This window comes from Vulpes vulpes, chromosome 16, assembly GCF_048418805.1.
Source record: "Vulpes vulpes isolate BD-2025 chromosome 16, VulVul3, whole genome shotgun sequence".
Taxonomy (NCBI): Eukaryota; Metazoa; Chordata; class Mammalia; order Carnivora; family Canidae; genus Vulpes; species Vulpes vulpes.
In genome coordinates, this window is record NC_132795.1 from 18,699,667 (window position 1) to 18,724,504 (window position 24,838).

General features: G+C 36.0%; 1 protein-coding gene across 49 annotated transcripts in view; it reads right to left on the bottom strand.

Moving 5' to 3' along the window:
* ABI2 (abl interactor 2) overlaps nucleotides 1–24,838 on the bottom strand; it is a 123,281-nt gene that overhangs the window by 9,561 nt on the left and 88,882 nt on the right. For 5 of the 49 annotated variants that reach the window (XM_026002498.2, XM_026002496.2, XM_072742007.1 and 2 more), the window contains 6 exons: nucleotides 23,523–23,669; nucleotides 22,632–22,756; nucleotides 21,403–21,585; nucleotides 16,363–16,521; nucleotides 7,080–7,166; nucleotides 3,390–3,563 (listed from right to left, as the gene is read on the bottom strand). In XM_026002498.2, the coding sequence (XP_025858283.1) occupies nucleotides 3,390–3,563; nucleotides 7,080–7,166; nucleotides 16,363–16,521; nucleotides 21,403–21,585; nucleotides 22,632–22,756; nucleotides 23,523–23,669 (875 nt within the window). The remainder of the gene's footprint in view (nucleotides 1–3,389; nucleotides 3,564–7,079; nucleotides 7,167–16,362; nucleotides 16,522–21,402; nucleotides 21,586–22,631; nucleotides 22,757–23,522; nucleotides 23,670–24,838) is intronic. The other 44 variants (XM_026002501.2, XM_072742024.1, XM_072742014.1 and 41 more) reach the window with 15 other exon arrangements.

The window sequence follows — 24,838 nt, forward strand, 5'->3', positions numbered from 1 at the left end:
ACTGACAGCTGTTTGTCAAGTAGCTGAAACACGCTGCACTCTTACCAGCAAACCATAAGAGCTCCAGTTTCACCATACTCTATCCAGCACTTGGTATTGTCAGGGTTTCTAACTGTAGCCATTCTAGAAGGTGTGCGGTGGTATTTAGTTGGGTTCACTGTGGCTTTAATTTGCATTTCCCTAATGACTAATAATATTAAACATCTCATCTGGAATTCATGCATCTAATTAGTGAAGTCAAATTTATTTTCTACAAGTTGTTTGCCTCCTTACTATTTTGCAAAACTTCTTCCCAATCTAGGCTTGCCTTCATTTCTTTACAGCACCTTTAAAGAAGAAAAGTTCAATGAACTTCAATCTATCAATTTTTTTCTTTCACACGTTTTTATGTGCTCTGTATAATTTTTTTCCTTATCCCAGAACACAAAGATTTTCTCCAATATTTCTCTCCAGAAGTTGTGTAGGTTAGGTTGTACATTAGGTCTAAAATACATTTCAAGCTAATTTTTGTCTATGGTAACAAGGGTAGAAAGTACATGAACATTAACTTTTTACCTTTACTTCACCATACACATAAATTTTTCTGGATTCATTCCTAATGGTTTTAAGTAGGATAAATCTGATGACTGTTGTTCTATCTTGGCCAGAAATGGAAGTCCACTATTTGTTAATGTAAGCTCTCCAGATGGTAGATATCCAATTGTTATAGCATATTTGTTGAAAAACACTACCCTTTCCCCATTGAATTACCCTGACACCTTTGTTAAACAATGTGTGTGGGTCTGGGTCTTTTTCTAAATTCCATATCCTGTTGACTTATATTTCTGTACTTTTATCAGCACCACATGTCCCGAATACTGTACCCTTTAGTTTAAATCCTCCACTAAAAAATAAATAAAAAATCCTCCAACATTAGTCTTTAAAAAAAAACTTTTTTTTATCCTACTAGTTTCTTTTGTATTTCCACCCGACTATTAGAATCCCCACGTCAATTTCTGTAAGAATGGCTCCTGGAATTTTTACTGGAGTTGCACTTAATTTACAGATCAATTTGGGGAAAACCAATTATTAAATAATGATCCAAGAGCATAATATATGTCTTGATTTAAGGCCTTTATTAATTTCTCTTAATCTTTTAGTTTTCATCATATTGGTCTTACATATACTTTTATAAATTTATCCTTAAGTATCTAATATTTTTTATGTAACTACCAAAGATATGGTTTTATAAATGTCAATCTCCAAGTATTTGTTGCTTGTAAATAAAGATCCAATTAAGATTGCACATTGACTTTGTGGCCTACAATCTTGCTAAGCCCACTTTTTAGTTCTACCAGGTTTTGGTGGATTCCTTTTAGGATTTTCTACATATGAGATCATATCTTAGGTGCCTGGGTGGCTCAGTCAGTTAAGCATCTGCCTTCAGCTCAGGCCATGATCTCAGGGTCACTGGATGGAGTCCCTCGTGGGGCTCCCTGCTCAGTGGGGAGTCTGCTTCTCCCTCTGCTCCTCCCCACTGCTGGTGCACATACCACCCTCTCTCTCTCAAATGAATAAAATCTTTTTTTTTAAAGAAAAAAGATCGTTATCTTCTGCAAATGAAGACTATTTGATATTGTCCCACATATCTACTGCTCTGTCTTTGGTTTCTATTTTTTCTCCATGTCTCATTTTGGATAGTTTCTATTATCTACTGCTCTGTCTTTGGTTTCTATTTTTTCTCCATTTCTCATTTTGGATAGTTTCTATTATCATATCATCAAAGTTGCTGATATTTTCTTCTGAAGTATCACTTCAGATGCTGTTATTTTTCATCTCTAAAAATTCTATGTGGATTTCTCTCTTTTTTTAAAGATATTCTCTCTTGTGTTTATGCGTTCTTTTACCCTCTTGGACACATGGGGCATTTATAATAGTTATATAACACCCTTGGTCTGCTAATTCCACCATCTCAATCGTCTCTAGCTCTGTTTCTATTGACTGACTTAGTTATATTTGCTGTCCTTTTTTAAATTTTTTTTTACATGCCTTGTAAATTTTGATTGGATGGTGGACACTGTGAGTCTCACTTTTTGGTGCACTGGACTTTTTGAACAATGTTGGATTTTGTTCTGGAAACCAATGAAGTTACTTGAAATCAGTTGGATGCTTTCATGGTTTGCATCTAAGCATTGTTAGGGCAGCCCAGAGCAACCGTTAGTCCAGGGCTAATTTGGCCCCATCACTAAGGGGACACAGTTTTGAGGCCTCTTCTCTATCCTTGTGTATTATTGCCTTGTGTGTTAATTATTCCCAGGCTTGTTATTTCCAGTATATATATATATATATATATATATATATATATATATATATATATATATATATATATATATTTTTTTTTTTTTTGCATACTTCTGGCTGTTTTTCTCCAATCTTAGGTAGTTTCTTCACACACATGCACAGATCAGTTTCAATCAAAGACTTAAAGGGACCCTTCTGCAGATCTCCAGAGCTCTGTACTCTGTCTTTGTGGAACTACTACTTCTCTATGGCCTCCCAAGACTCTCATCTCTACCTGGTTTATACAGTGAGATCTTCAGGCTCTGTTTGGGATCCACCTCCTTGCACTGTGACCCAAAAATTTCCCCTAGTTTAGCAAGCTAGGACAATCAAAGGTTTACCTTGTTTGACTTTCTTCTCCCTGGGATCTTAGTCTGCCACACTGCCTGTTGTCCAAAATCTGAAAATCACTATTTTTTGTATTTTTTTCTGGACTCTTTCCTGTTTTAGGAGGGAGGGTATATCTGATTACTGTTGCTTTATCTTAGCCAAAAATGGAAGTCCAGTATTTGTTAAGGTAAGCGCTCCAGGTGAGTCTAATGAGCCTGTGTCCCAAAAGTGTCATGTCAGAAAAGTTTCATTCAGAGAAACTTTTCACTTAAAAAAAATAAAAAATGCCCAATGCTACTTTGCAAAGAAATTGAGAAACCATTATTGTTTTGAAGAAAGTTTCATATGAAGATATTTAAACTAAAATATCTAATAGAAGATACCACAAAAATAAGAATTTGGAAAAAATCATCCTCTTCCTGAGGCATTCCAGAAAAAAAAAAGTCTATTTTTAAAATCTTCTCTTACAGAAACCACTCATTAAAAAAGCATGTTCTGTAGGAACAATAAATAGCCATCAGTATAAAATCAGATAGTCATAGAATTTTACTAGTGTGACTTTCAAAAATCATGAACCTTGTAAACTAAATCAAGAAGACATTGCATAGGCACTGATAGGTAAGCAAAACTTTACCTATCACTGATAGGTAAGCAAAACTTTACCTATCAGTAAAAAAATAAGTAAGATTCTCTTCAGTACCAGTAAATTCCAACTGTACAGATATCCCTCTGAAACTTACCCTTTTCCAAGTAAGACCTTGGAGCCCACGGTGGGTCCTCTTCAGCATAAGGATCACTATACTCAACCACAGCTGCTTCCTCCTCTTCATAATCTTCTGGGGGAGGAGGTGGAGGGGGGGATTCATCAAAGACTGGTTCTTCCACAGGTGGTGGTGGTGGTGGTGTATCTGAAACTAAGAATGTATCAAGCTGATAACAAAACTACATGAGATGCAAAGTTCAGTATTTCCTATCCAAGCTTCTATATACATGGAATATAAATCTAGATTTGAAAATAACGATTTTAAATAAAAAATGAGTGGGCAAGAGAAAGCTCCCCACCAACTATAATATTTCAAATCTCCAAGCATGACTTCTCTTCCCTTTTGGTCGGGGCTGATGGGTGTTGAATAAAGTGTAGCCAAAACAGTTATTAAATGAGCCTCCTGGAACCTGTTTATGCTAATACATAATCCTCTTCTTCAAAGAAAGAGGTAAGTATAATACAGTTTGGTTTTATATTAGATCCAATGAGGAATGGTTATCAGAAATCTTAATAATTTGGAGATTTATAAACATTTAATTTATAATAAATTAGAATGTACTCATGAATAGTCAAATGAATCTTTTAAATAGCATTTTACTCAACTAGTAGAATGGAAATAACAAGGCTTTGGGTAACTTCATCTATGAAGATGTTTGTGTTTGCTATTTTTAATATATATAGAGAGAATTTCAGTAATTCAGACTAGTTCAGACGAATTTATGATCCAGAATTTCTTCAAGCTGAATTCCAAGAGTGATTTGAAAATTTCTCCTTGTAGATATCTGCTTCCACAGCTTAAGTATCAGCATATAGTAACATCTAAAAGATTAATCTCCAAATCCAGTGAACTCAAAGCTTTCAAAATGTTTAGTACATAGCTGAGCACAGCTCAACAAAATAAACTGTAAAGCTGCATTTATCAGCTGCCCAATTTTATTTATGAATTCTTATTTATGAGGTACCAGTACTGTTCCTGTGAAATCCTCTGAGCAATCTTGTTTATTTTCTTTCATCTAAGCCTACTGATTGAATCAAATAGATCTGAGAAGACTGCTGATGTCTGGTGAGTATCATGTCCTGGCCTATTCCAGTATTCTCCCACCTGCTGCCACTCTATTTCCCAACCTATCTGCTTTATGCACTTCAAAACTTATTAAAAGTTATTCTTTTAGTCCTAATGGGTTTCTTAAATGAGCAAAAACTATAGATATGTGATTTAGTATAGATTTTATGACAAGTTATATATGGTTGGGCTAAGAATCAACCTATTTGACTTTAAACAATCACACAAAAACAAAGATCCAAAGGAACACTGTCTTTCAAAACAATCACCTTGAGAAATTATACTACAAAACTATTCAAGAGTCTGCCATTGCTCATTTTTACCATTTCTTATAATGCCTCAGTTACTTTAATGAGATGGACATAAGCTACCATTTTTTTTACTTAAAATGTGCCAATTACTCAGCTAGCACTTTCTGATACATTATTTCATTTAATCTTTACCATAGGAAGTGTGTTTTTAATCCTCATTTTTATGGATGTGAAAACTGGCTTTCCAAGATTAAGTAGTCCTACACTAGAGGAAGAGCAGGAATTTGAACTTCAATGCCCGTTATCTCAAAAGATAACACTATTATGGGATGAGATCAGTAACTTTAAAGTTCTGTTTCATTATTACTTATTCAACAGATGTCAACTGAGAGCCTACTAGGATTAGCTACTATGCTCAGCAACGGGACATAGTAGTAGGCAAAAGTCACAGAGACATGGACAACCAATTTTTCACTTATAATTACGTGCAGCAAATGCCTTACGTCATGAAAACACGGCAATAGACCAAAACTCTTACGTGGGTCAGGATAGGCTTCCTGAACCTGAAGGGTAAGTAAGAGTTAACGGCCAGAGGCTAGGATGGAGTGAGAGTGGCTATTTCATGTCAGATGTAAAGGAGGAAAAAAAAAAAAAGATAAGAGAGTAGGAACCCTTCAAAGAACTGGCCAAAGTTAAGTAGAAAGAGGCATGCGGAAGCTGAAGAGGACTAAGCAGGAAGGGCCTTCCAACAGTTCGAATTCTATCCAAAGGGGAGCCATAGAAGGATTTTAAGAAGAATAGAATCATAGCTGCACTAGTTAGCCCAGTATACCTTGTTTCAAATAATTCCAGACTGTTTCCGAACATCGATCTTATTACGGACTATGTAATAGCTACCACAGAGTATCTTCAAAATAATATACCCGAAAACTATGAAGATAATTCCAAAAGATAAGTATGTATCTTTCCAAGGTGAATGTTTTGAAGAGAACATTCATTTGAATGTGAAAGTCCTGCTATGTTTGTAAAATCAGCGATAGCTCACCTCAAGGTTTTATTTTTATACATTTTGTAGGTGAGAAATGTATAGGACTATGGAAAGAAAGAAAAGACTATTCCAAAAGGCAATCACACTGCCAAACATTGGAGGTGCTCACTGTTTACCTTCCAATAAACATAAGTTAGACTGTTATCAGAAGCTAACAGAGATGTAAAGGCACTTGGAAAGAGACACTGAGCCCTCAGGCAAGTAAGACTGGATTATAACCAGTTAAAATACAACAAAGAAATGTGTCCATAAAAAGGAGGCATTTGGTTAGCTACAGAAGCACAAAAAAACAGGGACTAAAGTGTCTGCTTTGTGTCAGATGCTTCTCTAAGTGCTGGGGAAAGAGCCAGCCAACAGAATAATCAAAAATTCCTACTCTTCAGAAAGCTCACATTCTAGTATTGGCAATACCCATATCCAAAGAAGCAGGAGTCCTAAACAGCAGAGTGCAAATACTTCTATCCGTCTGGTGAGGCCATCCCTGTTATGAGATGCGTACATTCGGCTTCTTCATACTGATAGCATTAAAACTTTCATTAATGTAATTCCCTAATTCAGATTCCATGCCCATCATGCAACCTTGATTGTGATGTGGGCTCCTCGTATAGACCGCTCACATAAAGAGAACTCCTCTATCTTACAGACTATGTTCACTGGTCTCTGTGATAGCAATTCCTCACTGAATGTTGATACAGGTTTCCTGTTTAGTAGACATCAGTCTCCTGAGTTTCCTTTAATGCTTACCTAGGAGAAGCTGAATGTGTCAAGAAAATTAGTTATCTGATCCTGCATGTCTCGATCCCAGACCACAGGCCAATGTAAATTCACTGCCAATCTATAAGGCCTCTTGGGAGACTTGGTGGCAATTTGGTCCCTTGATACCTATCACAGCACGGCCATTTTTACACCTGGAATCACAAGACTGGAGGAAGATTCTCAAGCCAGCCACAAAACTCTACAACTCCAGTGATAGGAAACTAGGCTACTACTTGTTTGAAGAACTCAGAGAAAAAGATGGGATATCTGGTGACTAGACAGCATCTCCTTGGTTAGATGTGGTCGTTCATTTCTTATATGTGCTTTATTTTTGTCTTGTCTTCACTACCAGATTTTAAGTTATCTGAAATCAGAGAATTTCACCTTAATTATTTTATTATTCACACTAGCTGCTCACACAGTGACTTGCTCATAATATTCAAGTATGTGAAGTATCAGCAAATGACTGACAAATCAGCCAATCATATATAAATGACATTTTATGCCTATAATCTGATCTACAGCATAAAGAAGACATAAACTTACTATTTTCTTGGACTCTGGCCACAAATCCCATTAAAGGTAACTGAGGAGTTACCTGTAGGATGGAGGGAGGAGGAGGAGCAAGAGATACTGCAAAAACAAAAAAGGTGTGGAGGATAAGGGGTAAGGGCAAGTTACATTAAAAGGAAAGGCTAATACAATAAAATGAACATATAAGGAGGGAAACCACTATGTACAAATATTTTATAAGCTATCTTAAAGATCCTCTTTTGAGAGATAACACATTAACACAAAAAATAAAGTATTAGGGGGAGTTTAAAGAAAATTCTAAAAATTGCAATAGGAAGCATTTATTATATACAGATCTATTCTACCATGAAATGGCAAACAGATCATATCACTAACATGTCTTTTCACAGAAAGAATTTCTTCAGATTATCATGAATAATTTGGTTTTCAGGATTTTAAAGCTTGTAAGTTTAAATGTTCATCAATACCAGAAAGAAAAAAAAAACATTGCATCCCACATCCTAAATTTATACTTTTCATTACTTCATTAACAGGCAAATTAATTGGTTCTTCATTCATTAATTGAACAAATATTTACTGACTTTCTAGTAAGTGGCAAGCACTTTGCTAGGAGAGACCAGTTATCAAAACCATTCTGAGAGTTAGGTCCATGTCATTACAATTTTTCATAATCTCAATTCATACAAAAAACACTGGACTCATTCAAATCATCCTCTCCTCCCCAAGGTGTCTTTTTCTCCATCACAAATACCTGGCACAGTGCCTAGCACTAGTCAGTCTTCAGCAAGTGTTTAACATATGTAAATAAATAAACCAGGTACAGGCTGAAAAACTGCCCAAGATTAATTCTACTGTTATAATTTCCCTCAGAATGGGTATAAAGTACAGTATGCATCTTCTTATAAAAAGAGAACACCTTTTATTAATTCCAAGTTACAATTAAGACTAATACAATTGGAAAGATGAATGAGAGTCACTGCCCTCAAAGATATCACATTCTAATTGGGAATACAAAACAAAATAATAACCTTAACCGAGCAATGTCTGTAGCAATTCCCTGGAGGTGGCTGTGGTGGGAGAGTCGGCATTGGTGATGGTGGTGGGGGCATAGGGATGGGCCAGTAGTAAGGAAAGCCACACAGAAATGCTCTCTGAACAGGCACCAGAAGAAAAAGAGTTCAAGCAGACAAGAATGGAGAAAGACCAGCTGAGAACCAAGTCAGGGGCAAAGGCTTGGAGGTATAAAACAACGTAACCAGTTCACAGGACTGGAAATGTTTCTATATGGCTAGCACAAAATAGCCCTGAGGGAAAATAACCTGGAAAGGTTAAGTGGGTAGATATGAAATAGGGAAGTACCTTAGGTGAAAGAGTGCTCAGTACAAAGAGACTAGACTTTACAGTCACTTGCGTCAAATATCTAATTCACCATTTTTTGCTGTTAAACACCAAGTTAGTAATAACAAAAACCAAAAATCTAGTGCATGCAGAATGCCTAACCCAGGACCTAGCACAAAAATATCAAGACAGCAAAAACACAAAGAACAGAACTTAGTAACAGTGTGAAAAAGTACCACTTGGTAACTGAGGAACATATATAAATGTATAGACAAGAGTTAAGCTATTAGTTAATACTGAAGAATATCTAGATGTAAGAGATAGAGCAGAATAATCCTAGAAATCGGTACCTTTTTTAAAAAAAAGCTATCTTTTGATTAGGTTTTTCCCTAAGTCCTATTTCTTGGTAGTAACCCTTCAGCAGTGTGTTTCCCCTCGCAAAGGCATGGGAGGGACAACTGTTGATACATTTCCAATACCCCGTATTTCCAACTTGGAGAAAGATGGCGATGTAATGAACACAGAAGGAGCAGAGACAAATAATAAAAGAAAAAAGCAGCAGACAGCAACTGGCATTCTAGAAAAGTAGAGATTGGGTGTATGTTCATATCAAATAAGATGAAAATGTTCCTCCTCTGTCAGCACCAGGCCCAACCTCCCCTATAAAAGAAAAGTAGGCAATTTCTCACCTCAGTCACTGTTTCTCATCCAAATTAAAAAAAATAATAATAACCTTCTGGTGCTCAGTTAAACCAAATGATTAGGTGCTTAACTCAGAACAGTCTTTCTGTAGGTAAGTCAAGTGTATTATTGTTTTTTAAGATGAGTATATTCTATTTCTTTTCTAGTTTTGAAAGTGAAAATCTGAAACCATATTGGTTTTAGGAAGTCCACCAAGAGCAGCCCAGGTAAAAAACAATTCCAAATCTTTCTAAAACAGATTTACTTTGTTAAAAATCCAGTTCCAAATGGATTTTACAAAGGTCACCCCAAATGCTACTTTTCTTCTCCAGGGAAAAATTTTTATGTAATAGTTCTGTTAATTCAAACACCACAGTATTTTCTTTCTAGACCATATTAAGATTGTACCTGACCAGAACTCCTGTGAACCAGAACATCCTACTTTACACTAGATTTATTTTCCTGAGTTGAAAATCAACTATGCTAGGAGATTTAAGCAGGATTTTTATGAGAATTATTTGCAATATTCAGTTCTAGTCCTAGGCATCTTGTGAATAGGGAAGAACAGAAGTAACCAGACACTTGTTTTCACTCCACTTAGCTAAGATGATTCTTCATATAAGACTCTTTCCCTATAACAACCGAAAGATCTCCAAACTTAGATTCAAGAGTTTTATATTCATAATATACACTAATGACATTAATGTGAAGAGATGGCCTCACCAAATGACTGGAGTTTATAAAGAGATCTTATGTTCTACAGACAGCAACAAGTAGATATGTATAGAGTAAAAAGCTCTGTAAGCAAACCAAACTTAGAGGATGAGTCTATGCTAATGAAACATATAGACTTCCCAAGCATCACCTTCCTGGTTATTTATAAAATCCTTTGAAGCATAATCTTTGAGGTTTCTTGTTTTATTTTTCCTAAAAGATTTTATTTATTTATTGGAGCGAGAGAAAGCATGTGCAGGGGCAGAGGGAGAGGGAGAAGCAGACTCCCCACTGAGCAGGGAGCCCAATGTGGGGCTTGATCCCAGGACCCTGAGATCATGCCCTGAGCCGAAGGCAGAACCTAAACCAATTAGGCCACCCAGCCTCCCAAGGTTTTAAAATGTCTACCTCAAAGAGTTTTGAAAAATAACGAAATTTTACATCTTATTTCCACAGATTTATAAATATTATGAGAAAATAAAACTAAAGAAACATTCTAAATACTACTTTTAAAACCACTAAAGAATACTACCTGGGGCACCTGGGTGGTGCAATCAATTAAGCATCTGACTCTTGGTTTCAGCTCAAGTTGTAACCTCAGGGTTGTCAGGGCCCCACATCGGACTCCATGCTCAGTGCAAAGTCTGCTTAAGTTTCTCTCTCCTTCTCCCCCTTTCCCCCAGCTCTAAAATAAATAAATACATCTTAAAAAAAAAAAAGATACCACCTTTAGAGGTTATAGACATCTGACACCCATTCAAGTTTAGTTGCTTATATTTTACATTGCAGTGAGGGAAATGATTTAAGCAATTCATTTTAAAAGTGAAATGTTTCCTAAACAGGAACAGCAAGGAATATTTAAAAGTGAACCTGACTAATCAAACTCAGCAAGGAGGATTTTTTTGATAGAAAAGAATAAAGTTACCAAATAATTATCAGTTCTATAGATTCAAGATAAAAAAGAATTGGATCATTATTGTTATTCCTTTTCAAGCAAAAAAAAAAAAAAAAATCACCGTAAGATGTTATGCCAAGAAAAAGTAGCAGATTAACACAAAGTCTAAAAACATAGCTTATGTTAATATCAGTGTAAAGTCTATCTAGCTTACTTGGTCATCTGAGAATATAACACTTTTCAATTGTTTTCTTGCTCTTTTTGCTTTCATTACAGTAAGCATTCTTTAAAAAGAAAAAAAAAAAGAGTAAGCATTCTCTAACAAACCCTAAAGATTACCTACTAGAAGGATTTGAAAATTGCTTCTTGCTATTGTTCTTTATTCATACTTGCTAAAGCCCCACCACATCTGTATTCTTCTGGAAATTTATGGTAGTGCTGTAACTTAACTATCACTTAAAGAATATATGTTAGTGGGTTTTCTTCTGTAATATCACCAACCCAATATTATTTTTTTACTTTTTTAGTTGTTTTTAATAACATCCATTGTCTGTATACAGTCACATTACTTGGAACCAACATTTCACTTTATGAATTAGACTTTTTAAAGTCTTTCCTATAAGAAAATGTGAACAGTAAAATATAGGATTACCTATTACCAAAAGACCTTGGTACTTAAATACCACCTTACTGATTCTTTAACATTATGGACTGAATATTTATGCATCCCTAAGTTCCTATGTTGAAATTCTAATGTGATGGTATTAGGAGGTGGGGGTCTTTGAGAGGCAATTAGGTGGACCCCTCATGAATGGAATTAGTCCCTTATAAAAGAGACCTAGGTAACTCCCTCTCTTTCCACCATGTGAGGATATGAGAAGATAGCAGTCTGCAAACCAGAAGAGACCTCAGAACTTAACCATACTAGTACCCTGATCTGACTTCCAGACTCCCAGAACTATAAGAACTATGAGAAATAAATTTGTTATTTATAAGCCACACAGTCTGTAGCACTTTCTGAGAATAGCCTGAACTAAGACACTTATCAAACTAGGTTTATTTATGCAAATGTAAATATCTGTGTATGTGTGTGTGTGTGTATGTGTATACACATACTTCTTTACCACCAAGGGGCTTCAGCTTCACATTTACATTTAAGGTAAAAACTGTTAACTTATGCTTAGCTCTCTTTATTTCAGTGACCCTCTTTGCTGCTGACAAGATGAATGATAAATTGTTATTCCTATTTCTTGGGCTAGATTATTAAGCAACAATGAGAACCAAAGGGGTTTCATTTATGCCCCAAAGTGTTCCTTTCATTAACTTGCTTCTGAAATAATCTCATTAGAAAACACTTATTGTACCCTTAGGATCATTAGAAAACAATTAATATACTCTTAGGACTTTGCACTAGACACTGGGTATTCCATATTTTAATTCCTATGTTGAAATGCTCTTTCAAATTCAAACAAAATATAGTAACAGTGCTGCTAGATTTCCATCTCACAGAAAACCATACTGAATTTGGGACTCCTGGGTGGCTCAGAGGTTGAGCATCTGTCTTTGTCTCAGAGCGAGATCCTGGGATTCAGGATTGAGTCCCACAACTGGTTCCTTGCTGGGAGCCTGCCTCCCTCTTCCAGTATCTTTGCCTCTCTCTGTGTGTCTCATGAATAAATAAATAAAATCTTTAAAAAAAAATACTGACTTATAGATTCCCATGAATCCCAGACTTTTAGCTCACTTCTTCAGAAGTACATTTCAAGTCTCTGATTACAAAATACAGGCTTATAAAACAAACACCTGAGATAATTTTGTTAAATCAGGGAATTAGCTTGTTAGAAAGCACAACACACACTTTTTTTATCTTAAATATGAATAAACAGGGATGACTATAAGACCAGTGGGAGTAATATAAGACATTTATATAATATTCTAAGGCAAATAAAATGAAGGTGGATCTAGCAGCCTTAGAACACTGGTTTGCAAAGTATTAATTCTTGCAAAAAAAGAAAAAAAGATTTTCAAAGAACATGATTTAGGGACACCCGGGTGGCTCAGTCAGTTAAGTGTCTGCCTTTGGCTCAGGTCATGATCTCAGAGTTCTGGGATCAAGCCCCATGTTGGGCTCCCTGCTCAGTGGAGAGGACTCCCTTCTGCTCCTCTCCCCATTCATACTCTGTCTCTCTCTCTCTCTCTCTTTCTAATAAATAAAATCTTTAAAGAAAAAAAAACACGATTTAGTTAAAAAAAAAAGTTTAGGAAAAGCACTATGATTAAAAAGCAAACAAAGCTGTAGTCACCCTCTTTAAACAATTACCAAATCCCTGGGGAAGAAAGGCAGAACTGAGAAGAGTACAGGAGGTGGAAAAAACTAAATAAATTATACTGAAGGTTCAAAAATATCAATTCATTTTATATCCATGAGTGTGAAAATACTTTCATTAAAAACATTTCAGAGAGTAGGGTATTTTTCTACTTTAACACATACTTTCAAGTATGTTAAAATCAGATTTCCAAAGAAAGAAGTATTGAAACATGTATTTAAAACACATTGAAGTATGTACTTAAAGAGCCTTCAAATAGGGCAGCCCTGGTGGCTCAGCGGTTTGGCGCCGCCTGTGGCCCGGGCGTGATCCTGGAGACCCGGGATTGAGTCCCGCATCAGGCTCTCTGCATGGAGCCTGCTTCTCCCTCTGTCTCTGTGTCTCTATGAATGAATAAATAAAATCTTTAAAAAAAAAAAAAAAAAGAGCCTTCAAATAAATGCCACAACAGGGTTCTTTAAAAGACTAATATTTTGCACATGTACACAAAAAAAGTATCCTTATACCTATTTCCTAAGTATCATATACAGTTGGTCACCCGTCATAACAGAGAAACATCTCTCAGGTCCATTACGGAACCACCATTTGGACTGACATCTTTCAAACTCTACATAAGGATAAGGAAGGGCATGAGGGCCATAAGCATTAATTGTCTAGACTTCCAAGAGGGCAAGGGAGAGAACTTATCTTCAGCAGAACTATGAAACAGGCCATATCTAACAAATTAAAATAAAAAAAAAATGCATTTAGCTACAAAATAGCACCTGTACAAAAATGAGTTTGGAATACATGATTTGAGGGGATCCCTGGATGGCTCAGCAGTTTAGCACCTGCCTTTGGCCCAGGGGGTGATCCTGGAGTCTTGGGATCGAGTCCCACATTGGGCTCCCTGCATGGAGCCTGCTTTTCCCTCTGCCTGTGTCTCTGCCTCTCTCTCTCTCTCTCTCTCTCTCTCTCTCTCTCTCTCATGAATAAATAAAAATCTTTAAAAAAAAAAAAAAAGGAATACATGATTTAAAAGCAGAATGTATTTTTAAAAGATAGGCAGATATGTCAAAATTAAGCTCTGGGGCACCTGGATGGCTCAGTCAGTTGAGTGTCCAACTCTTGGTTTTGGCTCAGGTCATGATTTCATGATTCCTGGGATCAAGCCCAAGTCAGGAATATGCTCTCCCTCTGCCCCTTTCCCTACTCACATGTGCACCTTCTCTCTCTCAAATAAATAAATAAATATTTTAAAAAGGCAAGCTCAAAATGAGTTAAAAAGAATGACACAGTGGATCCCTGGGTGGCTCAGCGGTTTAGCTCCCACCTTTGGCCCAGGGCTTGATCCTGGAGTCCCAGGATTGAGTCCCACACTAGCTCCTAGCATGGAGTCTGCTTCTCCCTCTGCTTGTGTCTCTGCCTCTCCCTCTCTCTGTCTCTCATGAATAAATAAAAAAAATAAAATAAATAAAATAAATAAAATAAAATAAAATAAAATAAAATAAAATAAAATAAAATAAAATAAAATAAAATAAAATAAATAAAATAAAATAAAATAAAATAAAAAAATAAAATAAAATAAAATAAAATAAAATAAAATAAAATAAAATAAAATAAATAAAATAAAATAAAATAAATAAAATAAAATAAAATAAAATAAAATAAAATAAAAAGAATGACAGCCAAAATCACTAGTGTAATCAAGGACAGCAGCAACAGAAGTATATTTCAATTAAGGCAGTGGGTAATCACACTACAGTGTACACATGGCATTTAATTTTAAGAAGGATCCAAAAGAGTGAAGGGACTTGAATAAAGGAAGGTCTCTGGCTCTCATCCATTTTATATCACAATGTGGACATCTCCTCACCACCCACCACCTTCCACCAAAGAGAAGACTAGGAGAGTAAGAGAGAAAGGAAAGAACATGGAACTTAGAGAAAGATGACCTAAGTTCAAATCCTAACCTGACATTACCTCAGCCTCAGTTTCTCATCCTATAAAATACAAATGAAGATGATCACATGATTGGAAGAATCAAATGAGATAATATATGTAAAAACATTCTTTAAACTGCATTTATCTAGGTGGTTCAAATTTCTTCCGCATGAATCCAAAGGAATAAGGTTTCACCAAAAGGTAGTAGCCACAGTAGACTGGTTTCCAGGCTTATCAAAGATGGAATGGGTTGTCTTAATATTAAAGATACCCAGGTTTACTAGCCTCTGGGCAAAAATCCAGAAAAACACACTAAGCTGATATACCATATCCACAATAATCACAGAGTCTAATATTTGCTCTTACCTTCTCTGGGGAAGAAGCAAAAATAATGATTGAATATGGTATTAAGTATGTGCCAGATTAATTTTTTTCTGTATGCATAAAGCAACTGAAAGAAAACTGTAATATCTGGGTCTGTCCAAGTCCCAGCTTTCCCACATAGGATTGGTATGAGAATTGAGTAAGATAGTTTAACTGCCTAGCTCAAAACAACTTCAAAATACCATTTCCAGGGCAGCCCAGGTGGCTCAGCGGTTTAGTGCCACCTTTGGCCCAGGGCCTGCTCCTGGAGACCCAGGATCGAGTCCCACGTCGGGCTCCCTGCATGGAGCCTGCTTCTCCCTCTGCCTGTGTCTCTGCCTCTCTCTCTCTCTCTGTGTGTGTGTGTGTGTGTTTCTCATGAATAAATAAAATCTTTAAAAACAAAACAAAATACCATTTCCAGGGGTGCCCTGGGTTGCTCAGTCGGTTAAGCATCTGCCTTCGGGTCAAGTCATGATACCAGGGTCCTGGGATTGAGCCCCATATAGGGCTCTCTGCTCAGCAGAGAGGGAATCTGTTTCTCCCTCTTCCTTTGCCCCTCCCCCTGCTTGTGCTCTCTCTCTCTCTCTCTCAAATAAATAAGTAAAATCTTAAAAAAAAAAAAAAAAAAAAAAACACCAAAAAAACCCACAAAAAACCCACCATTTCTCTTTTACTATACCATTTACAAACTGTTCATGAACACTCAATTTTCATTATTTGGTATTCATAGAGCAAGGTTATCTGATTAATAAGGAAATATTGCTCACCACAATATTATTTTTAAAAGCAAATGATCACCAGCACAAAGATTCTGTTCAGAAAAACTAGGTTCTACAAGTTTATATGGAAATCATGTACTGCTTAAAAAAAAAAAAAAAGAACTGAATAATACAGTATTAGCAACCTTATAGTCATTCTTCCAATCATTCAACAAATAGTACTAAACACCTATTATGTGATAGTAATTTATAATTCAAGGTTCTCCCCCCCCCCCGCCATAATTGAACTTTTTAAACAGATATATTCTACAGAATGCAGAAGAAAATCTAACCTGGGTTCTGGCTATAAAAAGGTCCTCCATTCATCTGATTCTGAAGGCTTGTCTGTGAAGTTATGGAAGGAGGGCGTCTATAGGGCAACGAGCCCCCTATTGTTGGGGGAGTATGGCGAGAGGCAGGTCTATTCATACTGTAGAACTGAACAGGATGACCTGGAAAAGGCAAAGAGCATAAATTTGTCATTAAAAGAAAATTATGTCAAACAATGAAGTGCTTTAGGTACATTTCCTGAATCTTAATAAGATTATTAAAAATAACAATGTTTAGTTAATTTGCTATCTGATAAACATCATGCAAAGTCACAGTTATTGCTCAGCTGACATATCAAAGTGCAAAAGCAGGAAAGTAGGTAAACTAAAAAAAAAACAAAATTAGGTTTGGAAAAGCTATGTTCTAAATAGATTACTAATATAATTTGATAGGGTTTCAAAATCATCACAATTAAAATTTATGGCTTACTTCCTCTTCCACCCCCCAAAAATGGCCACTAAAAACTAAACAAGACAAGGAGTGCCTGGGTGGCTCAGTCACTTAAGTATCTAACTCTTGATTTCAGCTCAGGTCATGAGTTGTGAGACTGAGCATCACATCAGGCTCTGCACCAGGCCTGGAGCCTGTGTAAGATTCTTTCTCCTCCTCCTTCAAAAAAAAAAAAAAAAAAAGGAGGAAAGGAGAAAAGGAGGGAGGGAAGGGGGGAGGAAGGGGGGAAGGGAGAGAGTAGGAAAAAGGGCACCTGGATGGCACAGTTGGTTAAGCACCCCACTCTTGGTTTCAGTTTCAGCTCAGGTAGTGATCTTAGGCTCCTGAGATCAAGCCCCTATGTCCTGCTTGGATTCTCTCTCCCTTTGCCCCTCCCCACTGCTACCAGCCCCTCCCCCAACTCTCTCTCACTCTCTCTCTTTAAATATATATTACATAAGAATGGCATCTGGGAAAGCAAAAGAAAAAATGTCTGACACACAGTCTTATCAAAATAATAATAATAGCAGGAGTAAATTTAAGGTGGCAATTAGTTTAAAGGAAAACAAAATATTCCAGCAAAAGATCAAGTGATATTATTCCAATTCAAACACATCTTTATTCAAACAAAAATCTCCATCTCCAAAGCTAGATTATTTTGTCTTAAAATTAGAGTTTAAGAATTTTACAATTAAGGAAAAATCTAAGATACAAAAAGTGAATCAAAATATATCTTGCTTGTAATACCATCTCTAAGCCTATAATATTTATTAGCAATTTCACTCAATTTTGCTGAGTACTTCAACAACCAATGCTAACTAAAGACATTCTTTTTTAATCTATGCAGTTCCCTAATGCAATCCAGTTCCTAAATTTTATCTTGACTCCACTTTCACTTAACATCATTCAGCTGAAGGCCTACTATTTCAGACAGAGCACTAGAGTACTCATGAGAATACTCCAGCGGAAAGAGGAGGAAAGAGAAGGGAGAGGGAAGGGGAGGAAACAGAAGTGAGAGTGGAAGGAGTGGGGAGATGAAGGAAAGAGGAGGGAGGAGAAAGTGCAAGGAGGACGAAAGGGAGGGGGAGAGGAGAAAAGAAAGAAAAACACTTCTTGCAATTTTTCAACTCATCCATGATCGTAAAAAAAAGGTTTAGAGGAGTAAAACTGGTCGTCAGGAACTCCATACCTTTATCAAACTTGGATTCATATGAACTCATATATAATGAATATTATAAAAGTACTCAAGATCGGCTATATTATTTAATTCTACATATGACAGCATCAAAATCTAAAAATCAATTCTGCTGGATGAAAATCTGGAGTATACAAGCTTAAACATAATCTATTGTCAAGTCTCTAACAATGATAAAAAATAGAAAAATATATAAACTAATACATTATTAAAAGGTACGTTTTGTCATTTGAATCACCAGGTACAAATACATTACTGACACTTTAGTAATCAATCTGTAACAAACTAATATAAACCAACCATCTTCAAGTTCAAAACATCTGATAATTAACACCATTATGAATATTACACTCAGTAATTCAAAGACACTACATAAAAGACTCTCTATTCATACCATTAATAAGACATTTACTTTGCTTTGGGTTAAAAAAGCAAACAAAACTAGAGTTAAAGTAACACAGACCTAACTATGAAACATAAAACTAAAAACTTCTGGAAAAAAACAAAAAAAAAAATCTTTATGACCTTGTGTGACAAGTTTAAAAGTATGACACTGAAAGCACAATCCATAAGAGAAAAAAAAATCAATAAACTAGACTCAATCAAAATTAAGAACTCCCCTTCTAAAAGACACCATTAAGAGAATAAAAAGATAAGTCACAAATGGAAGAAAATATTACCAAATCATGTAACCAATGAAGGACTTACGTTTTCTTATCAAATGATTTTATTTCTGAATAAACAAACCAAGTCAAAAGGGGAGGGCAAAGAAACAAAAAAACAAATTGTCAAATTCAAAATTCGAACAAAGAAACAAAAAAAAAAGAAAATAAACAGATGGCAAAGAAGCACAAAAAGATGTTCTACATCATCAGTCATTAGGGAAATGCAAATTAAAACCACATAAGAAACTATTATACACCTATTAGAATGGCTAAAGTTTAAGGGGGTTAAAAAGGAAACTAGGGAGGGAGACAAACCATGAGACTCCTAACTCTGGGAAATGAACAAAGGGTTGTGGAAGGGGAGGTGGGGGGGGATAGGTAACTGGGTGGCGGGCACTGAGGAGGGCACTTGATGGGATGAGCACTGGGTGTTACACTCTATGTTGGCAAATCGAACTTCAATAAAAACAAGAAACAACAACAAGAAAAAAAAGCAAACTGACAATAAGTGCTAACAAGTTGAGCAACAGGAAGTCTCACACTCTGCTGGTGGGTGTTCAGCCACTTTGGAAAACAATTTGACGGTTTCTCATAAAATTAAACATTCATTTACATCCAATCCCAGCAATCCTAGTCCCTAAGGTGTTTACCCAAATGAACTGAAAACCTGCACTTACAGTCTGTGTGTGTAAGCTTATGGCAATTTTATTCATAATAACCCCAAAATGGAAATACTCCAAAATGTCCCTCAACTAGGAAAGGGATAAACTGTGGTACATCAAATGTAGAACACTACTCAGTAATAAAAGGGAACAAAATAATGACATATGAAACAACATGAATAAATATCAAATGCACTGGTGCCAAAAAGCTAGACCCAGAAGGCTACGTATCATATGCTTCCATTTACATGATATTCTTAAAAAGGCAAAACTTTAGAGACAAAAAACAAAACAACAACAGATCTAAAGGTTGCCAGAGGCTAGGAGTGAAAGGGAATGACTGACTACAAAGAACATGGAGGACATGTGCAGATGATAGGACTATTCTACATCTTAACTGAAGTTGTGGTGACATCACTATATACATTTGTCACAAGTGTAGATGCCAAAAAGGCTGTATTTTTACTGTATGTAAATTTTTACTGTATGTAAATTATAACTTAATAAGAAGAAAAAAGTACTTGGTGATTCAAAGAGTGTATAAAAGAGATTGATATAAATTGTTATGAAGGTATTTACCTTGCTTTTTTGTTAAGAAAAACTAAAATTATCCACTCATATAACAAATGTTTATTCAATGCAGACTATGACGCAGTACCTATTAAATTATTTTATTACTAAAATGTTGACTCGGGTGGTAGTGATTTGTTCCTTCTGGGCCTATAGCCAACTTCAAGATATATTTTTTACTCCATTGATTCTGGAGCATAACATGATTCCTATATTTAACCAGACAGTCTGGCCTAATAGAGATATGTGTAGATCAAAGAATAGCCCATGTTTACATTTACATGGAAAGCTTTTCTTAAAAAGCTATCACAGGGGTGCCTGGGTGGCTCAGTCAGTTCAGGATCTGCCTTCAGCTCGAGTCATGATCCAGAGTCCTGACTCCAGCATCCAGTCCCATGTCAGGGCTCCCTGCTCAGCAAGAGAGTCTGCTTCTGCCTCTGCCTCTCATCCCACTCGTGCTCTCACTCTCTCATAAAGAAATAAAAAAAAAAATTAAAGTGCTATTATAGACACTATCCCATAAAACACCATCCAAAATCCATTTTAGCTAAAAGTATCCTTTAACACATTTAAACATCTGGTTATAGCCGCAGAGCTAAATATGTGATCTATGAAATATTTGGCAAGCTAAGGTGATGTGTGTCCAAACATACACATTTTTATTAATAGATAAAGAATTTGTTTACTAACCAGCATCACTATTAACTTTGCAAATACATTTTGTAGCAACTGAATCTTCTTCCCCCTCCCCATCAAAACAGATTTTAGGTTGCTATTTTAAAACACTGAAACACCAGTTAACCTTTAGTAACACTTAACTAAACATGAAATTCTTTAAAAGTCCATTATCTAGGGACGCTTGGGTGGCTCAGTGGTTGAGCACCTGCCTTCAGCTCAGGGCGTGATCCCAGGGTCCTGGGATCAAGTCCTGCGTCAGGCTCTGCAAAGGGAGCCTATTTCTCCCTCTGCCTATGTATTTGCCTCTCTCTGTGTGTCTCTCATGAATAAATAAAATCTTTTTAAAAAGTCCATTGTCCCTATGTTTTCAGTGCTGCTATAACAGGTTTAGAGACTTCCAAACTGTTTTATCAGATATTTCCTATAAAATATACCTTATAATTATTTCCATATTATTTCCATAGACTTTTCTCTTTGTTAAAGTCTTAATCTGTAACAATATTTCTAACAACGTCTCAAAACTGTAAGAAGATGGCTCCATATTAAATTCACAGAGCTCCAGTAAATGAAATTCAAGCATTAAAAAAATGTGTATTTGTGTTACTCTACTGGAAAAATGCATGTGAACTTTACCCTGATTTCCTCAGAAAATTCTACTCTTTGGTCACATGCCATTTTCTAGTTAGTCCATTATTCTTCAGATTTTATACACACACACAGCACAAACAAAAGTCATATAGCCAGAGTTCCAGATAAAAGAGCCAGATGACTGGATGTGCCTGCCAAAGAACAAGCCATACTCACCTGTAGGGGGAGTGGAAGAAACAACAGGGGGAGTTGGAGAAGTGAAGCCATCAGCAAGGGTCTGGGCCCCCCCAGCAGCAGCGTCTGGGGCAGTGGAGGAAGGGACAGTAGCAGGAACAAGAGGGGCAGGGGCAGATGCAGAAGTAGCAGGAAGGGGAGGAGTACCAGCAGGGCCAGCAGGGGCTGAGGGGAAAGAGGAGTAAGAGGCGGCATTAATGAGGCAGACCCATTAGGCAGGATTAGAAAAGGCATTAGAGAACCTAATGTTAAATATTCAATGCTCAACACTAACCAAAGAAAAGAAGAGAATAGGGATAAAAATGAAGCTTATATTAAAGGATTATTAGGTTTGCAGCAAATAATTCAAAATGCTCAGGGCAATGTACAGATTTTTTAAATTCATTAAAAACAGCATTCCGTTTTACCTGAAAGCTACTACTCTGTAAGAAAAGTAACTTTTATACTGTATTGTACCTTTTACATTATAATTTTTAGCATAGTATTTTGTAAACAGTATACAAAACTAAACATAATACATTAGGAAACAGTATTCCATTTTGAAACACAAAAATCAGAAAATAAACATATTCTAGACAAAAACATTAGGTAAAAAAATCAGAAAAATCTTTTTCATGATTTAAAAAATATTATTATCAAAAAAATTATTATCTATTTGGTATAAGTAAATTAAATACAAAAAATTCTATCCTTAGGTCTTTTGTGTCACACTTTTAAAACTAAAGTTCAATTTTGATGAATAAATAAATTAAATAAGCACATTTTTCTGTTTCAGAAAAAAAAAAAGGTAGCATTTCAGAGTATTAAGTTCCAACAGTCCACTAAATTTAACTGCCAAAACTACTTTTAAATTTGTCCAGTCCTTTTTTTTTTTTTACCTATGTGATTCTCACACTGTGTCCAAATGCACGCAATGTCATAACACTGGCTGGAGTTAAACATATAACTCATACCCAGGAGGTACCTGAAACCTCAAAGCACCAACTGAGCCACTGCACCAAAGACAAAGCCAAATAACAGAGAGGTATGTGAGCATAAATTCAGAAATCACTTGGTTAAAAATAACAAATGCATAAATATTTCCCAACATTTATGGAGTCCTAAAGGAAAAAAAAAATCTTCATTATGAAGAAAGCCCATCATAATTAAATTGGAAATTGAATTCAAACTCAAAAAAGACAAGTAAAGATGAGGCACCATTCATGTTTTACCTGGAAAGACACTGGGAGGAGAGGGAGTAGGAACAGCAATGGGAACACCCACACTCCCACTTCCACTGTTCTCCCGACTGCTGCTCCGACTACTTGGGTGACTTCCTCCACTACTCCCACTGCTGCTAAAGAAATAAGAGCCACCAAAACATGAGTATTTATATAAGATACCACCAGCACTTCCCAAAATTTTCTGAAATGAATATAGCTAAACAAAGATTATTCAAAAGCCCTCCATTTCATGTATTAATTTCTGAGTAAAACAGGAAAAAAAACATGAGTTCAAGAAATTCGTTCTGACTACCTTTTAATAAGCATCTATTAAAGAAATTGAAATTGAGAAAGAAGGAAAAATTCTGTAGAAATATAAGTGGTAAGTAACAGGACTCAACACACAAAAATAGTATTACTTTTACTGTCTGAAGAAACTTGTTTTATAATAAAAAACACAGTTTTCCTGAACAGGTTATTTGATTAATTTTATTTATGATATCTTGGTGTACCATTTCATATTAATGTTTTACCATGTATAGTTTTTCATCTGTAAAGTTCCACCAAAAAACAACTTGCAATTTCCCACATCTAATCTGTAACTTTTTTCCCCACATCTGGTCCATAACTTTCTTTCAGGTCAACTACAACTATTAATTTTTAGAGAAGTTTGTATTTTTAAGATGTCTGTTTTTTCTGGGTTTATTATTTTTTTCCAACTTCCTGACCTCAAAGCTGCATCAGAACATGAGGAGAGAGAGGCAGAATCAGATGAGGTTTGGGAGAGTAGAGTGAGGAAAAGAACTTAGTGCTTGGAAAATGAGAGAGATTTAACTGAAGTAATCTGAACAAATTATGGTACTATGACCATCACATTTTGCACTGAGGTAGAGAAAATACCTGTAAGTTCGATTTCTTTGATTCACAGAAGCTGTCCTCACAGGGCTCTGCTGCGAGGGAGCCATATTACGGGTTGGGCTAGGTACGTAATCATTTGGTACCACTGGAGGACGCACTGGCTCCAGTGTGCGATAGGGGGAGTGCCGCCTACAAAAAGAAGAGCGTATGTATTGTGTGATTAGCAAATTTCGGCACAATAAATTCAAAGAGTTGCCAGTAGTGAAATACAATTTGTATTCAGAGATAGGAAAATGTTTTAACATAACCCAGCTACCAATTTCAGTTTTTCCTTAAGTATCGCTTCTCTGCTGTTAGGGTTTTGATGAGTATTGCTGTTCTTTCATCCCCAACCTCATTTCCCTGTACTAAGGCAATTTTGTTCACTCACTCTCAGAGAGTACAAAGATTCAATTCTCCCACCAAGTAAGCCAGTGTCTCCCAGACTCTTCCTTTGGGGGGCAGGGGAGGGGGGGAGAGATGAGTTCAAATTATTTTAGTACCATGTCAAAGTTTCCCAACTGCACTGCACGAATGCACTAATTATCTTCCTCACCCCTCTCTCCCTAACCAAAGATATTCAAAGATCAGATAAATAAATCCAGAATTTGGCTCCACAACCCCCCACACTGATAATCAGTAGCAACTATAACAAGTCATCTTCCTTTCTATATTAGTAAATACAAAGAAACTGAACTATATCCATACACAGAAATACACAAGTTAGTCTCATCTCCTTCCATTCTCATCTCACTTCCTCCTTGAACTTTCACCTTGCTCTCTTTTACCTCTTATCCTCCTCAAATTCAACATTTAAAAGGGATATAAAAAGAAAAGACCACCTAAGTCTTTCTGCCTTATTTTTTCGAACTGCAAAGTACAAAAAGGACTGGATTTTATTAATATATTTCCTTCTTCTCAAAATTTCCTTTTAAAAGGAAAGAATGAGGAAAGAAAGGAAATAGGATAGGAAATAGGATGCACAATGGCACATTAGTGATTATTAAATTAGTTCTCATCCCTAAGTTTCTGAATTCTTTATGACAATGATAAATACTCAACTGACATGAAACTGACATTTTGCAGATAAGATTCTGATTTCTAAAAGAATAAAAATTGGAATCTCAAGATATGAAAATTAAAAAGCTTTCTTTTCCTGAAATGATGTTGCTCCCTTACAAATTTTTCAATAATTCTCTCACCACAAAGTCCCAAGGTTCCTTTAAATACTGCTCTTCTGGGCTACTCAAGTTATGGTTCATTGATTTTGGAAGAGAGCACTTTGAATTGACCCTGTCCACTCTTCTACCTTCAAAATC